This window comes from Lycorma delicatula, chromosome 12 (genome assembly GCF_047948215.1).
Source record: "Lycorma delicatula isolate Av1 chromosome 12, ASM4794821v1, whole genome shotgun sequence".
NCBI lineage: Eukaryota > Metazoa > Arthropoda > Insecta > Hemiptera > Fulgoridae > Lycorma > Lycorma delicatula.
Genome location: NC_134466.1, coordinates 40,476,088 through 40,494,359, shown reverse-complemented (window position 1 = coordinate 40,494,359; position 18,272 = coordinate 40,476,088). Strand labels below are relative to the sequence as shown.

The 18,272-nt window shown below is 29.7% G+C and overlaps 1 protein-coding gene across 3 annotated transcripts in view; it reads left to right on the top strand.

The window, feature by feature from the left end:
• Positions 1-13,822, top strand: part of LOC142333296 (uncharacterized) — a 103,893-nt gene extending 90,071 nt beyond the window's left edge. For all 3 annotated transcript variants that reach the window (XM_075380321.1, XM_075380322.1, XM_075380320.1), the window contains 5 exons: positions 29-260; positions 4,063-4,253; positions 6,086-6,247; positions 10,705-10,924; positions 13,695-13,822. In XM_075380321.1, the coding sequence (XP_075236436.1) occupies positions 29-260; positions 4,063-4,253; positions 6,086-6,247; positions 10,705-10,924; positions 13,695-13,707 (818 nt within the window). In that variant the 3' untranslated portion in view covers positions 13,708-13,822. The remainder of the gene's footprint in view (positions 1-28; positions 261-4,062; positions 4,254-6,085; positions 6,248-10,704; positions 10,925-13,694) is intronic.
• Positions 13,823-18,272: the final 4,450 nt, after the last annotated feature.

Genomic DNA, 18,272 nt, shown 5'->3' with positions numbered 1-18,272 from the left:
CAAGCTTTTATTAATTTTTCTTTTTCAGATGAAGCTCGATCGTATCTAAAATGCAAAGAATTAGCCGCTACAGGTATTGGAAATGCTGCAACTGGTGGTAAATGGAATAGTAAACGTGAGCAGCGTAGAATACGTACAGCAACAGGAGGTTCTGTAGTCGCAACCGCTGCTTTACCAGGACATAATGCTGCTACAACAAGCATTATTACAGCCACTACAACCACACACAATAATAATAATAATAATAATAATAATAATTTGTAAGTAAAGTTTTTCAGCAGCTGTATTATTTACAATTTATTTAATAAATTTAAATATGTCAGTTGAATTTATTGAGGATTTATAAGCATTGATAGGTTTAATATATGAAATGAACAAAACTCATCGAATTTAAAAGTACCTTTGAGCCTTAGATGATCATTAGTCTTGATTTATTTATAATCTGCTTTTTGCGTATAATACACTGTTCAACAACAGAAAGCGCTACATTTATTTGTTGTTTTATGCTATTCATTACAATCTTTGCTGTAATTGTGGTGATGCATGAAGTACCTGACATAGGACAGTCAAGAATTTTTTTCTTTAAGCCTAATAATTTTGTTCTCCAGCCAATCCCTGCAGTAATCAGAGTAAGTTTCACTTATATATGCAAAATCATATCCACAGATGTGATGGATGATAGCTTCCTTACATTTGGCTCAGTGAGTAAGATAGCTGGGAATCACCTAATTCATCACTCTTCCTAATAAGTCTAGTACAGAATTAGTTTTATATTTGTCAGGTTGTCTATAAATCATTGCGTTTATGGCACTTAACAATACATATACATTATAATTTGTATAGAAATATATGTATTATAAATAAACAAACTGAAATATTGACGTTAATGGTTTATTTAGAAGATTCTTTAAAACAAGAGATTCTCTTCAATTTTGCGAGTTATTTTCACACAATTCTATATTTGTCAGTTATTATTTCTATTGATATTAATTTATATTTAATTTTTTCAAACATTGAAATTGCACTTATTAGATTAGCTGCTTTATGACTGCCAATCAGTTTGAACCTAAGAAATTGCTTCGTAATGATGGTAAAACAGCAAGGATTTTCTTTGGATTCTGCAGTCATTTTTCTTTTTCACAATTTTTTATTTGTGAGATTTTTCTTTTAAAAAATTACCCTTTTATTCGACTGTTTTTTTAATTTACTACAATTTTATACGCAAATATGCTTTGAAATATGTTCTATTATGTGCCAAATAATTAATCTTTTTTTGACGAACAAATTTGGATCAATGGTATTCTAGTTATTAGACATTTTTCATGCAATGATATGTTCATTTTAGTAAGATAAATAACAAAATTTCTACAGTAATTAAAATTTTCTGTTGTAATATATATTTGTATAAAATGAGTGACAATTAAAAGGAAAAATATTGAAATAAAGTAATAAATATAGACTACATAGCTGATACTCTGGGTTGCTGTATGTAAATCCATACACCTGGTAATAATTTTCTTACAAAAATTTACTGTATATCACTCGCAAAATATTTATTCACAATTTTATGTAAATATCAATTCATCCAAATCGTAATTATGCTTGTTTTTTATGTTGTAATGTTATACACATTTTTTATTTAACCATTCTTGATTGAAACTTCCGTGTACTTGGAAAATAATAAATAATTAATAATTTTTGGCTAGAAACTCCCAAATTAAATGAAAACAAGAAGTAAAGATAGAGTATTAGGTCGTTAATTGGACGTATTATTTTATAAAGAATTTTTTCTGCTGTTTTATACTGGATTAAAAGATACAGACATCTGTTTTAAAGAAGTGAGTCATTAGACTTCAGTCAAACTCATCAATAACGTTTCAGTGTGATCAAGTACATATTCTCAAAGATGAACTATCTGAGAAGTATTTTTAAAATCAATCACAGTAGAGCCTCTGTGATCTGAACCTGTATTATCTGAATTCTGTTTTATCTTTAGAATAAAAAAATTTTGTTATTTCTTTTCGATTAAAATAATTTCTTTGTCGCCATATCATCAAAAATAAACTTGAATTAAATCTTCAGTGTTACACATTAAAAATGTCACTTTTCCCAAAAGAAGACGCTGACCATTTTTCTGTTATTTTTCTTATTCAAGTATTTCATGGGTTATTTACAGAAAGGGTTTTTTTGTCTTTGTGGTTTGAGTAAAGTTTAAATGTTAAGTATTAGTTGTCATTTAGTAATAAGTGTATAATTATAAAATTCATATACTAAAAAAAAAAAAGATAAAAGTTGTCATTGAAATTAAAAAAAAAAGTTAAAACATTAAAGCTTTAATGAACAATCAAGCATCTGAAAAACAAAAAAGAATTAGGAGTGGAATAAATTATTATTTATGGCTGAAAAAAAGTATAAAACCAAACTAAAATAGTGGTGTTCCCTAAAATCTTTCTCTTTTAGAATACAAAAGATAAAAACAATGAAGTGGGTTCATAAAGAAGTCAAAATGAAGCATTTATATGGTTTGTTCATTAAGGTTCCTCAGATTCTGCCTCATTGTTTTTTTAGAAAAAGCAAACAAGTTTCATGAAGTGTTGAAAAGTAATAGTGTGAATTATCTAATTAATTAGAGTTAGCTAATTAATTTTAAAAAATGACTGTATTACAGTGTCTGTATGTGTGTGTATGTTTTTTCTCAATAAGTAGTCAACACTTTTATTACGAAGTTACAAGTATTTGCACAAGACTAAAAATTAATTTAAACCATCATTTGTATGTAAATTAGTAATTTCAATCTGTGTCTAGAACTGTTTAGTATACAATGAATGATTATTTTGCATAAATTTATAACTAACATAAAGGAACCCTGATACTTCAATGAAATCCACTGATTTGTGGATTTATTATCCACTGATTTGTGGCAGAGTATTAGCATCTTTTTGTTTTAGCTTGAAGGTTCTGAGTTTGAATCCTGATCATATTTGGCATTTCATACACTACAAATATTTCTTATTATATTCCCATCCACAAGTTTCAAGCTTATTAACCACCTAAAATAAAAAAAAACTGTTACCTGAATTTTCTGTTACGTAAATTATCTTAATCCCAGTTAACTTAAATAGCAGGGATTATGTTAGACATTTAGTTTTACTTTCCTGTCTAGATAGTGCTATAGCTCTAGAAGGGAAAGTACTGTAATCGTTCCAATTTGGGCATATGTGGTTTTCACCAGACCTTGATGTGTTAACACTTAAGGAATCCAAAAAACCAGATAGAAATTTTCTGAATGTTAACGTCCATTTGTATGTGTTGTTAAAAGATAACAATATTTGAAAAACACGTTTTGCAAAATCACACCCTCACCCCAAAAAATGCTGTTGTAGTTGCCTGCTATGTTGTGATGTCACAAGTGAGCAGTAGAATTAAATAAATGAATAATATTTAAAGTATAAAAATGTAACTTGTTCTGACTGGTTCTCGAATTCAATCGCCTGATTTGACTCATTACCAGGTGTATTAAGCCTCACGGCTACACCAGTCTACCAACCATACAAGCGAAATTTTTTCTATGTAAGTTGTGAAATTATTTTTAGTTTAGTTAGTCCTGACTGTTACCTCTAGTACCATCACACCCGTGCAAATTAAATACGGTATACACATGCTTCAGTTAGAATCATTTAATTAAATTAAATAAACAAAAAAATATTACATATAAATAAAATTGTAAATATTTTAAACTAAGTTGTGTGTGATGTAAGCTGTGCATCAGAAACAACCTGCTGTTATAGGAATTTCTCGGAACATGGCTTAGCCGAATGGAGAAGTCCTCCAACTGTGTTGTGAACTTTTCATTTGAAGTTACTAAATTCAAGATAAATTGTATTGTACATTAATTAATAAAGAAAGATTAACCTATAAAACAAGTTGAATTAAATTTTTATAAATTAACACTGATAAATGGATACCAGTTTTAAAGGCTGGGTTGATCTTGCATTATGTGTATTACATCTATATACAAATTTTAATATTACTATTATTATTATTATTATATTATTATTTCAGAGTACACCATCCAGAACCAATAGATATGTCAATTACAAAGAAAATAAGAGGATCACCGCCATCCTACCAGCAGTCAGTTCAGTTTATTCATGCCGCAGCGGCTAATGCAGCTGGTAGACCACATAGGCCAAGCGTTATAACATCTTGTCCTGGAACTGTTAACAGCAATAATAGCACAAATGATGTATCAGGTATTTAAAATATTTTGCTGTTGTAATTTATTTATTTATTTATTCATACTATCTGACGAATAAATAAACAATAGACTATTATTTTAACTTTGATTTGACATTGATATATCTTCTTCCAACTATTTTATAAAAACTGTTATTTATTTATAATTTTTGTTTAATATTTGAATAAATATGTCAACTTATCTTTTAGTAAGATGCATTATTATTAGAACATTCAATGTAAATCATAATAAATTTAATGATATTTTTTATATTACTTTCTTAGTACTTATACATTTTTTTTTTTTAATAAAAAATTGTATGTAATTTTTACATAAAACTATCTATAGTGAAACTTCCAGATTGCATTATTAAGACAAGAAGTTAGGTCAGATGTTTGGAGGAGGACCTGAAAACATAAAACTATCTATAGTGAAACTTCCAGATTGCATTATTAAGACAAGAAGTTAGGTCAGATGTTTGGAGGAGGACCTGAAAAAGAACATGATGTTTAAATGTATATGATGACTTAACTACCAGACAAAACAGCAGATGTACATCTTTTGCATAATGTAAAATGCTAAGATGCAGCAACATTGTTCATTAACATTCTATAAAAATATTAGTTCCAGACATTTTGGTATACTGTTGATTTTGGATATAATGAAAATTTTTGTAAATTGTTAACTATTTGTTCTCAAGTTTTAAGAGTACCGCTGTTTTATATGTAATGTAAATATGTATACACACACACAGGATGTTCCAGGAGGTGTTGGTCAAACTAAGGGACTGATTCAGGACATCAAAATAAACAAAAACATTCATCTGGACAAATACCTTCTGTTTGCCATTTTGTATAGCCTAAAAATGTACATCTTAGGAAAGGATTGAAATATTTTAATGAAATTTGGTGGTTCATGTACCCAACAACATCTTCCAAAAAATAAATAAGTTTAAGAATGTTGTCATAGAAAATTACAAAAGGGCATCCATTTCAACTTTTTAATCATTAACAGCTCTGTAAATATTAGTTTAATCAAACTGTGTTTATTTTAAATTTTTACAATAATTTATTGTAAATTACTTACTTAATATTTTTAATTAATTATTTCCAATTCAGTTAGTGAAGGAAGACACAAAATAATTGAACTAAAAAGTTTTACAATTAAACTTAATAAAAAGACATTTCAGCTGTTTATCAACCGAATTGAACAAATGAGGTGTCATTTCTATTGATATTAGTAATAATAATAAAAGTAGTAGAAGATGCAAAAAATTGTTAGACTATTTAATTATATACAGGATGATAAGTATGGAAATGGTTTCATATTTCAAAACTGAGAGATACAAGGAGATAGAAATAAGTGCAGATCAACATAGCTACAAAGTTACTATTTTATGGTGTGTTTGAAATTTTTATCCACTGTCAGGATCCGTCACATAGAATCAAACTTTTTTTTTTAGATAGGAACTTGGATATGTAATAGTCTTAAAAATTACTATTATTATGATAATAATGTGTCTGCAATGACCAACAGGAATAATGAGATTACAATTTTTGTTCAAAAAAAAAGAAAAAAATTGATATTATTTATGCATTTTCAACCATAATACCGAGATTATTGAACCACTAAAACAAAAAATACCTCATTTATATGTAATTTAGTGTATGTATTATTGTTTTCAATTATTTTAATTATAGAACAAAAAATTTTAAACATAATTTGATGTTTAACATATAAGATCGTTGTGATAGCAGCTGGTTAGTTGATCAGTAATTATATTAAATATTCTACTAACAGTTTTTATAAACAATTTTTTTAAATCTCAAAATTTGTTGTTAAATTCAGATGGTGGTGGAGTATGCGATTCAGTTGTCGATGAGCATTTTCGTCGTTCTCTCGGTAAAGATTATTTAAGTGTGTTTTCAAGTAATAATAATAGAAGTAATTCAAGAATTAATGGATCTGAGGAGGACATCATCAGTAGTGACATTGGATCCGCTTTGTCAGGTATAATTTTTTTTTAACCTGCCCATATTTATGGAGAATGGAAGAGGAGCTCTTTTTTATCTTCTTTGTATTATTGAGAATTACTCATCATGGGTTCTAAATTCATATAGTTTCCTAAACATATAAAATAAAATCATGTAAAGACATAGATAAAAAAAGAGATAGATTTTCTTATACTATTAATAATATCTTTATTTTATTTAGATTTCATTTTATAAAAGAGGTGTAGTTTTAAATTAAATAAATATTAAAAAAAAACATACAGTATAAAAACAAAAATTAATTGAAGCTACGTATGATATAAATAAAACATAGAATCAAACTGTCTTTATGTACTGCCTAATCCATGATCATCATCTTAAAAGTTAGAGAGTTACCATGCTTACTCAAATATGTCTAAGTAAGCCCTATCCTCAGTTTTTTGAGATAGAAAATTAAAAAAACTTTTATTATTAATGTGTATTAAGTCTGTTCAGAAAATACTTGAACATTTTTAATTATGTGCCAACGGAGATATTTATTCATGTGCGGTTGGCAGCATTGTGTTCCACATAATCTTATCTGTAACCATGTGTTCTTGGATTGTTGGTATCTCATTTAGTTTCCGTGTTATTATTATTTTAGTGCAAATTGTGTAAGTGTTAGGAGTAAAGATACAACATAAAAATTTTTCGTGAAACTGGAGAAAACTTTCACAGAAACAATTTTACTTTTGAAACATGCTTACAGACATGATGCTCTGGTTCATATGTAGTGTTACAAATGGTTTCCACAATTTAAAAGTAGTCATCAGTCAATCGAAATTGACCCTCAACTAGGAAGGCCTTTGACATCAACTAATGACACCCGTGTTCAGAAAATCAACAATCTCGTGCGTGCAAATCGCCAATTGACTGTCAGAGAACTTGCAGAAGAGGTTAGCATCTCGATTGGATCATACTGTGTTATTTTGACTGAAAAAGTTGCAAGTTTGTTCCTTGTTCGGTGACTGAACAGCAGAAAGAACACAAGAGTGGATGTTTGTCAGCAACTTCTTGAACAAGCTGATATCGATAAAACATTCACGCAAAGGATCATCATGGTTCACGCAAAGGATCAACATGAAAGCTGGGTTTACAGCTACGACATCGACACAAAAGTTCAGTCATCACAATGGAACAATTGGCAAGGGATCTCCATTCCCCAAGAAAGCTCATCAGTCTCAATACAATGTCAAAGTGAAGCACTTTGTTTTTTTGATTAATGGAATTGTGTATTTTGAATTTTGTCTGAAGGTGAAACAGTGAACCATGGGTACTATCAAGAAATTTTACAACGGTTACATGAAAAAATCCGTGAAAAGAGGCCAGAGTTGTGGTGAGACAACTCATGGTACCTTTGCCACAACAATGTGCCCACACATCAGCTTTGTCAATTCATCAGTTTTGCACAAAAAATCAAATGACTGTCCTCCCTCAACTTTCCTACTCGTCAGACCTGGCTCTAGCAGTTTTTTCTTATTTCCGAAAATAAAATGAAAGGATGCCATCTTGAAATTAATGATGACATTAAAGCAAATTCATCACAGACCTTAAAGGCCATTTCAAGTGACGCTATCCAGGACTGTTTCGTGAAGTGGAAAAACCTCTGGGGAAAGTGTGTGAATAGGGGAGGGGAGTGCTTTAAAGAAAACAAGGACCAATAATCTGTAAAACTAATAATAAAGATTAAAATAATAAAGTTCAGCTATTTCCTGAACAGACCTCATGCTCATAGCTATTAAGTAAAATTAGTCTGGTAAATAAAACTAAATAAGGCAAAAATAAAATGATTCTTTTTAATAAAAGAGATTTTTAATCTAAACCTAAATTCAATATTACTCTGATCTCTGAGGTAGTACAGCTCTATACAGAGATGAATTGCATAATTTGAAGTTTGTAGGACCATGAAATTTTCAAATTACCTAAAAAATTGAATTAAGTAATTGACAAGGCATATAAGACCTGGAGAGTCAATATTTTTTTTTTTGTCTTCAGTCATTTGACTGGTTTGATGTAGCTCTCCAAGATTCCCTATCTAGTGCTAGTCGTTTCATTTCAGTATACCCCCTACATCCTACATCGCTAACAATTTGTTTTACATATTCCAAACAACCAAATTACAAATTGTGTAAGCAGGTGGCCTGCTTACACAATTCTTTCCTTCTACCTGTCCTTCCAATATTAAAGCGGCTATTGCAGGATGCCTTAGTATGTGGCCTATAAGTGTGTCTTTTCTTTCAACTATATTTATCCAAATGCTTCTTTCTTCATCTATTTGCCGCAATACCTCTTCATTTGTCACTTTATCCACCCATCTGATTTTTAACATTCTCCTTTAGCACCACATTTCAAAAGCTTCTAATCTTTTCTTCTCAGATACTCCGATCGTCCAAGCTTCACTTCCATATAAAGCGACACTCCAAACATATACTTTCAAAAATTTTTTCCTGACATTTAAATTAATTTGTGATGTAAACAAATTATATTTCTGACTGAAGGCTCGTTTCGCTTGTGCTATTCGGCATTTTATATCGCTCCTGCTTCGTCCATCTTTAGTAATTCTACTTCCCAAATAACAAAATTCTTCCACCTCCATAATCTTTTCTCCTCCTATTTTCACATTCAGTGGTCCATCTTTGTTATCTCTAATACATTTCATTATTTTTGTTTTGTTCTTGTTTATTTTCATGCGATAGTTCTTGCGTAGGACTTCATCTATGCCATTCATTGTTTCTTCTAAATCCTTTTTACTCTCGGCTAGAACCACTATATCATCAGCAAATCGTAGCATCCATATCTTTTCACGTTGTACTGTTACTCCGAATCTAAATTGTTCTTTAACATGACTAACTGCTAGTTCCATGTAAGGATTAAAAAGTAACGTGGATAGGGGATACCCTTGTCGGACTCCCTTTCTTATTACTGCTTCTTTCTTATGTTCTTCAATTATTACTGTTGCTGTTTGGTTCCTGTACATGTTAGCAATTGTTCTTCTATCTCTGTATTTGAACCCTAATTTTTTTAAAATGCTGAACATTTTATTCCAGTCTTCCCCCTGTTTGTTTCGTAACTTTAACTTTAATCATCCAGAATAGAGTCAATATAGGAGAAAAAAATCATCGCAAGCATGAGACCAAGAGGAAAGATTGTCTAAAGGTGTGTGGATTAATGTATGAAACTTTTTATAAAAATATCTTGTTGCTAATTTTTTAATTAACATATTCTTTAAAAAAATTTTTTTTTTCTTTTGGTTTTTCCTTAATATAACAGTTATTTATTAAAATTAGTGAAACACTGCTGGCACCATCGGAAAGCTGAGAAAATTCTACACAATTTTGCTAGTGAGCACTTTTTTCTACGACCAGTAGATTCGGCAGTATTTAATAAACAAAAAGCTGTTCACTAAGTAGGCATGCGACTGCTGCAGCAATATATACTTCCAAATTGTTTGTGTCATAACTTTTGATCCATTAAAGATATTTGAGAAATTCAAATCAGCACATATAACAAATAATAGTAAAAATCATTAATTAATCATATTTTGAATGTTTGAATTCCCAGTTTTCTTGTTTAAGTGTGAAATTTTCCAGTTTGTTGATTTAAGGCCCTGTACTTGTAAAAAATCTTGAAAAAGTAAAAAGTCACTATTGTATGGTTACTTATCAATAGAAGACATATTTATTTACAAATTTACCAGGTTTTAAATGAAAACCTATTTTCATTAACTTTTTATAGCAATTTGTTTATAGTGATATTTTCATCTTTTTGGAGATTATTTTAACTTTTTGTTATAAAACTCATTGAAAAAATAAAGTTTTAGTAAAACCAATTTGAACCACCTGAAACTACATGTCTACCCTCATAGATAACTGATAAATCATTTTTAAAGTAAAAAATTACAATTAATACTAATTGGTTTTTCTAATTGGAGAAGACGCAAGAGAACTGAAAATTCATTATAAAAAAAAAAATAATAGCCTGTAGATATATTTCTTATAGTTTTAGCCCTACTTTATGTTTATTTAACGTGGCTGCATAAATTCTTTTTAAAAGAAACAGAACAATTTTTGGATTTTCCTATCTTCCAACTGTTTGTCTTGTTGAACTCAGTATTAAAAATTTCCTCTCTTATTATTTTCTTTAATTTTATTAGGATTTTGCTGGAAATACTTAATTCTTTAGCTATTTTTAATTTCTTCTTTACCCCTTACTTAAAAAAAAAGAACATGACTCATATGTAAATGGATAATCAATTTTTTTTTTTTAATAGTTCAGATTTTTTTAAATAATTGAAATAAACTTTAAAGTAAAAATAGTTTATATTGTCATAATCACGATATCAAAATTCAGAAATTGAAAAAAAACATATAATTATTTTTAGTTTCATTTTTCTGTATTTCCTTTTATCTTTTTATTTTCTTCTTTTTTTTTTATTAGTCGATGATCACTTTGCAAAAGCACTAGGGGATACATGGCTAAAGTTACAGCAAAGAAACACAGAAGAGAAAAACAAAAAGAATGAAAGCGATACAACGTCCTCTACAACAGCAGAGCAGGTACAGGATGTTAGTACCAGTGATACAGAAGTATCATCAAACAGAATAGCTACCAAAACCCAACAGAAAACTATACAAAAATCTCTTATAAGGCATGACAGGTAATTTATTATTTTCATTTGTTTTTCTTGCTAATTTTAATTATGAAAATACTTTGTTTTACATTCAAAAGATTATTATTATTTAAATTAGTTACAATTCATTTTGATTGTATTCATTGATGTCTTTCAGGAATTTGGTGTCGGAAAAGCATCTGGATTTACAATCTCAGGAAACTCTGCAATACTAATAAAAAAGTTGCATTTAAAATTGAAATCCAGTGAAATTCTCTTTCCTTTAATTAGATATAATTACTTAGGAACGTTACTTAATAACACTATTCTTCAAAAACAAGCTTTTTTCAATGAATAGTGTAATATTATTTATTTTTAAAATCTCATCTTAGTAATACTGTTTCTGTTGAAACAATAGTAACAGACCTCATATTCTTCTCTAAAACAGAAAACTATGAAGTACTGTTATTCTTCACCTATTGATACTCAAGCATCAAGCTTACTGTACATGAAATTAATAGTGCACAGCTGTAGCAAACCAGAGATACTGATGTAGGCAGTCAATGAATCCCCCATCCATTCTGACTCCATAGGGGAAGAACACCTACCTTGTGAAGATCCCAGTCACCACATCACTCCTTCCATTCCTACCTCTGATGGGCTTTACCGGAGGTCATCTTCTAGACTGTCAATACCTGATAACATATTTCATTTATCAGGATGACATGCTGATGACTGATTCGATGGAAATGCCTCGAAAGACATTTCTATCGATGTTAAAACCCATCAACTATCAAAAGATATTTTTCAAACACCTAAACCAAATTAAAAAACTGATAACCAATAAAAATTTACAAATTGAGCTATAACAAATTATTAATCTCATACCCTCAAGAGTTGTTCACAAAATTTTGACCTACCATACCAAAGCAACCAAAATTACCTATAAATCAACCCATGAACATACCAAACAACAACCAAGCACAATTGTCAAATGCACCGACTCTGGCAGAAAAGCACTCAAGTGGGTTCCAAGCCACCCAGGATACTATTCTGCACATGATATGCATCATCCTATATTAAACACTGAGGACACTGACCCGAGTCAGCCAAGCGAAAAATCGAGTCAGCCTATTCCAGAATGAACCATCCCTGAAAGGAACTGAGTCACTTGCCGATTTGGGGGTGAATCCCCCATCCTGACCCCGAAGGGGAAGACACCCACCATGTAAAATTTCCAGTCGCCATGCCACCACCCCCTCCATACCTAGCCCTGATGAGCTTACTGGAGGTCATCTTCAAAAACCTTGGTGGTAGACATATTATAGTGTTTCCGTGGCCCGGATGCCACCGATGTGAATACCAGAAGCAACATTCCCATCGGTATACCTTTAACGAAAGTGGACACGTAGAAACAAAACATATCTCAATTAGTCTTATAAAAGACTGAATCCACAGTCATTGAGTAATGGAACTGAAATCACCTACACCTGCCCAAGGAGGTAAAATTGAGCCTGACACACAACTTTAACTAAAACAGAAAAAATAAAACTAAAAATATAAACCATAACATAACTAGTAAATCATTAACAAAAAAAAAGGAAGAACAATAAAAACAGAAAAGACAAAGGAAACAAAGAAAGACCAGCTGGGACTAAACCCCCTCTGCTATCCTTCCTTTTGCTAGATAAATCATGAATTCCTCAATTAGAGACCGTTTGGCCTGATTTTCCCCAGTTCTGATGCAAATTCAGCACTAACCCAAGAATGTCCAGTTTTGACAAATGATCTTGTTACACTTCTCATCATATTTCATGCACTCATGTAGCACATGAAAAGCATCATCTAACACCTCGCACTGCAAGCATAAATCCTTATCAACCATGCTGAATCTCACCAGACTGGATCAAGAGGGCAGACAAAAGAATATCCTTACACCGTTTTTATCCCAATACCCTACAGATGACTCCCCAAGGATCCTTGTTCCCCTAATCGTGCATAAAGGAATGTCATGAATCCCTCTTCAGCATCTGAACTTTATGAAAATATTGAGATCTATGATCTCTGTATTCAGTGACAAGAACTGCCCGCCATTCCGGAATACCCTCATGTTGAGAAGCTCTCCGCAAACGACTGACAGCCCGTTTCAAAGCTGACAGTTCCGTGCTCCACCGTGGACTTTCAGCTAGAACTGTGGGGAATTGAATTTTAGCATCAATAAAGGCTGTCAACAGACTCACTGCCAGGTCCTCCAAATCCAGAACCTCTAGGTTCTGATCCAAAACTCGAAGTCTAGCTGAAAGAAAATCAACTAATTTTTCCCAGTCTACATGCCTGTGAAGAAAATGACCCTGATGAACTGGAATGTTACATTGGTAGCGCTCACACAGACCACCAGCAATCTCATAAAACATAATTTTTCTACAGTCATTTGTGTCTTTAATTATTGAACAATCCTCATAAATATATGAACAAACCTTATGTTCAAAGTGTCATTATCAATTATAATTGAACATTAAATGTTAATAATTAGGGGCATTTTTTAAAAATAAATAGAAACTATTAAGAACTTTTTTGGAAATGGTTGGATAACATTTCTAATAGTTGTAGGTACTATAAGACTACATAATAGTTGCATGTAAATGAAAAGCTGTCACCAGTTATTCATTTACCTATACATAGCTGCTTAATATCAATATTATAGGGATCCTGGTATTTATACAGTTAACATTGCTCACTAAGAATGTAGGATTGATAAATCCATATAACCATTTATTTTCACAAACATTGTTGTCTTATTTTTATTTATTTTTTTCAGACGATTGCTGTGAGAATCAACAGAAGTCTTGTGAATAATCTGCTACGTACATCTTGAAAATATTCCACATACAAATGTTTTAATAAATAAATATACAGCACAAATAAAATTTATTATTATTACTATTATTATTGTATTATCTTAGTACCGAGTAATTTTGCAACACTAAAACAAATATCTTCAAGAATATTATTATTTCATATGTCATATTCTGCATGCATATTTATTGTCTGCATTCTGACAAGGTGTGAATTACATAGTAATGGTTGCCTTTTTTCAGTTAAAGTTATAAGAAAGAATTAATGGTTCATTTTACTTTTAGTGAGTGAAATTTATTGATTCCATCAAATCAAATATGATAAACATAATAGGAAAAGAAGTAGATTTTAATATTACGTTTTATTTAATGTTGACTGATGGATTGTGGAAAATAATTTTTCTCCTCTGATGAATTAATATATATATATGGTGTATTGAATGAATATTGAGTAATATAAACTGTTGAAAACCAATGTAATTGCTATGCATTAAACTGTATGACTCTTCTCAAATGTCTCATCGATTCAGACTTGAAGGTGTTAAATGATTTCTTATGGGTAACCTTGATTTAACTTTGTATGGAACTAATATTCACTTCTAAAAGACGACTTTTTTTTTCTTCTCATCTTCAATAGTCTTACATGTTTTCGCTTTTTTCGACAATAATTTATTGAATGAGTTAACCTTTTCAGTAGTAAGTTTTTATAATAATATATGTTCCAAAGCAGGTGTTAGTTTTTTTTTTACAGAAAATAAAATTATAAAGCACTCATAAAGATTTCACTTAAGATCCTTCATGAATTCATTCTTTATTGATATAAACCACCATTGTTATTATGTATGTTTAAAAAAATATCAATGTATATTTCAGAATTATAAAAGAAATATATTTATCACAATCACAAATCTCTTTGAAATTAACTAATAAATTTAATTAAATATATATTATAAAACAATTGCCATTTTCTATAAATCAGAATGTCTGTTTGTACATATATATATATATATACATATATACACACACACACATATAAAGCCTACTGTATCACTACTTAAGCTTTAACAAACAGAATTTTTATTTTGAAGCATCAATTTACATTTAATATTATGAGTCGCCAAATAAATCAGATTCTGTTAGAGATTCTTGTTATGTGGTTCCTAAAAGTAAAATTTAGAATAAAAGACTAAAATTCAGTCTCTTATTTCATTCATCAAATCACTGATAGTAGGAAATTTTATTGTATGATAATTTAATTAGATAGGCGATAGATAATATTTATTGTAGGAGGTTTTGTCGATGTTACTGTATTTATAATTATAGTTTTATCTATAAATAATTGCCAATATGTGGTTTGTTTTCATATTGTCTTTTAACAAAACTGGATTATTCTTCAATAGCTTTGTTTCTATCAATTTGTGTCTGTTTCTGATTTTTTTATGACATTACGTATGAATTACACAGGTTTTAATGAAATTATTTTAACTTTACATTAGAATTTATGTATTGAAATTATAGCAGTATCTGTTTTTTCTTCATTTGAAATATTTAACAATAAATTTTTGAAAATAAGTTTTGGCACGTGTGTAAAAGAAATCCACTCACCATGTACTTCAACCAAAAAAATTAATCCTGCCACCCTTTTGATAAAACTGTTACTATCTATTTATTCAGAATACAAGTAACTATAATGAAAGAAAAAGGAATATTATTATATACATTACTTTGACTAGAATGTTTTTGAAATTCCAAACAGGGATTCTTTCCCCCAACTATTAAGGATAGTTTTTGTTATTTACGTGTATGAAGAAACCACATGTAAAAGATTTCAGGCAGACAAAAAACCAAATAAAATTTATTATGATAATTAAACTTTGTTATGAAAGCTGATCTTCACTAAGAACAACAACCATAAGCGTACTTAATACAGTTTCATTAAAAAATTAATTAATTAAAAGTGATCAAACAAGTTTGATAGGGAACTAATTATTATCACTGTACAAATATTAGACTTCTAAGTGTAATTGTGCAGATTAATACTAGTGTCATCCTTAAGCTACAAACATATAAATATACATATACATATCCACATTGCATGGGAATTTGTTCCATGAAAATCAATGGAGGTCAGATGTACATGTTACTAAAAAAGTCAAAGACTTTACTGCTTTGGTTCATTTACATTTAAATATTTCTATCTTGAGATATGCTTGTAACTGATGTTACCTCTCTGATCAGATCTTTATAACTTTTATTAACCTTATCATTCTCAAATGAGTAGCATGACAATTGCCCTGTGATTGCACCTGTATTGCACATTCATTGTTCCCCCTTCGACTGTTTCATTACTGTACATATAATGAAAATTAATTTAATTAAATTAAATATACCTTAATTTAAAAGTAAAATTTCATAATAATAATAATGTGTTAGTTTCTGTGTGTTACAAGAGTAATTTGAATGATGCAGATTACCTTGAAAAATCACTAATATTTTGATTTTTTTGAATATTGTATTTACTTGTTATACTGGTAACAATTTTAATTAAAAATAATTATACTGTTTTGAAAGCTGACAAAAAATTTTAATTTTTTGAGATTGGGCATTATTAAATTATAAGGTGATGAGAAATATAGAAAATTTTTCAGTTTACAGTTGTGTATACATGAAATCATATTTAAAACTGATCTGGTAGCTTTCATGCTTTCTAAATAAACAAACACTTTTATTTGATTTTGGCTTTGATGAATAAATCATCATTTAATTTAGTGACATTCTTTTTTCATTGAGATGAATCATTCGTATCTTTCATGAAAATTTGTGCTACTATTCTGTAGTTATTAAGGGCTTAAACAAAAATATACCGTACTCCTGTGGTAATCCAATAAAAAATAAAAGTTATTGTTCATTTTCTACATTAATCAATATTTTTGCTAGTGCCATAATTGAGTCATCCATTATTATGACCGCTTGAGTCATGGAATTATTGTCATTCTTTTTCTTCCATTATATGTGCACAGTTCTGTAAGAGGCTTAAGTGTATGATTTGTATTCAGTCCTTGTAAGAATATAAGCTATATATATATATTTGTATAATTTCTATAGTTTTTCTTTATTTATTTAATATACGTCATTAAAATTATAACCACAAAAATATATAGTAACAATGTGTATTGCATCAATACTTATAAACATTAATATATATTACTTTAATATTATTACATCTTTAGTGTCAAAGCATTCAAACTAGTACATTCTTCCATGTATAAAACGTTCCTCTTTCCACTATAATATCTGTTGGAATGAAATTGTCTTTTGTAATTAATAAAAATTCTCAGTTTATTTGTGTGCTGGAGTTTGAAGCAGAATGTTATCTCTTGCTCATAGATTGATGCCACTAGTTAATGTTGTCTGATTAGTTGGAGTTATTTAACATTCTGTCACACCAGCTTACTAAGAAAATTTTACTCTGAATGTAACCATTATTTGAAGATTATTTTTGGCTGATACTGTCCAAACATGATACTTCTCTTACTAAAGGAGCCTTATTCGTTTATGAACATTTTAAATTAAAAGAATCCATGCTATAGATAATGAAAACATTTGAGGAATAAAAAAAGAAATATTCTCATAATAAAAAAATCAATTTTGTTCAAATTTACAGAAAAATATTTTGGAATAAGAGTTTAAATATTAGTTTTTAAGTGTTTTAAATTTTAGTAAGAATAAAGTGTGAAAATAGTTTGAATTATTAATCTCTGAATAAAATAAGTATGTAATTTCTCAGTTTAGTGAAAAAGGATTAAGTTTTTATATATATTTGTTCTTTTTTCATTAGTTCAATATTTTTTTCAAAAAGGAAAAAAATTATGGATTTTTTTATGCATTATTGTGCAGCAGGACGATGCTATCAGTCAGCCACCTCACCGATTTTGAATGGCGAACTTACATAGAGTTTTGCAGTAGGATTCTGCATTTATAATTGTTCCACGCAGCATGAAATCAATCAGTAGTGTACCAAACCGATCCCAAAAGACAGTGGCCATCATTCTGCATCCAAATGGCTGTGGCTTGACTTTTGTTGGTCTGGTTGGTGATTGAGGATGACACCATTCACTTGACTGCCATTTTCTCTCTGGGGTGTAATATGAAATCCATGTTTCATCATAAATGGCGATGAAACAATCAAATGAAGGAACTCATCAACTTTTTTCTGTGTAACACATCAAAAATTACAAAGCAGATCCCATTCGAATTTTTTTGTGACATTCTGTTAAGACATGCGGCACCAATGTTTACAAACCTTTCTGAAGCCTAAATGGTCATGAACAATGCGACCAGTAACAGCTCATCAAACATCAGGAAAAAGAAGGGCCAGATCAGAAATCATTGGGCAATGATCTTTTCTAATTTCATCATCAATGCGATCAAGTCATTTGTGATTATTGAGGGCCTCTCCAAACATTCATCATGCACATTAATTCTGTTATTTCTAAACCTTTCACACCATTTTTGGACTTTTTTTTATTCATTACATTATC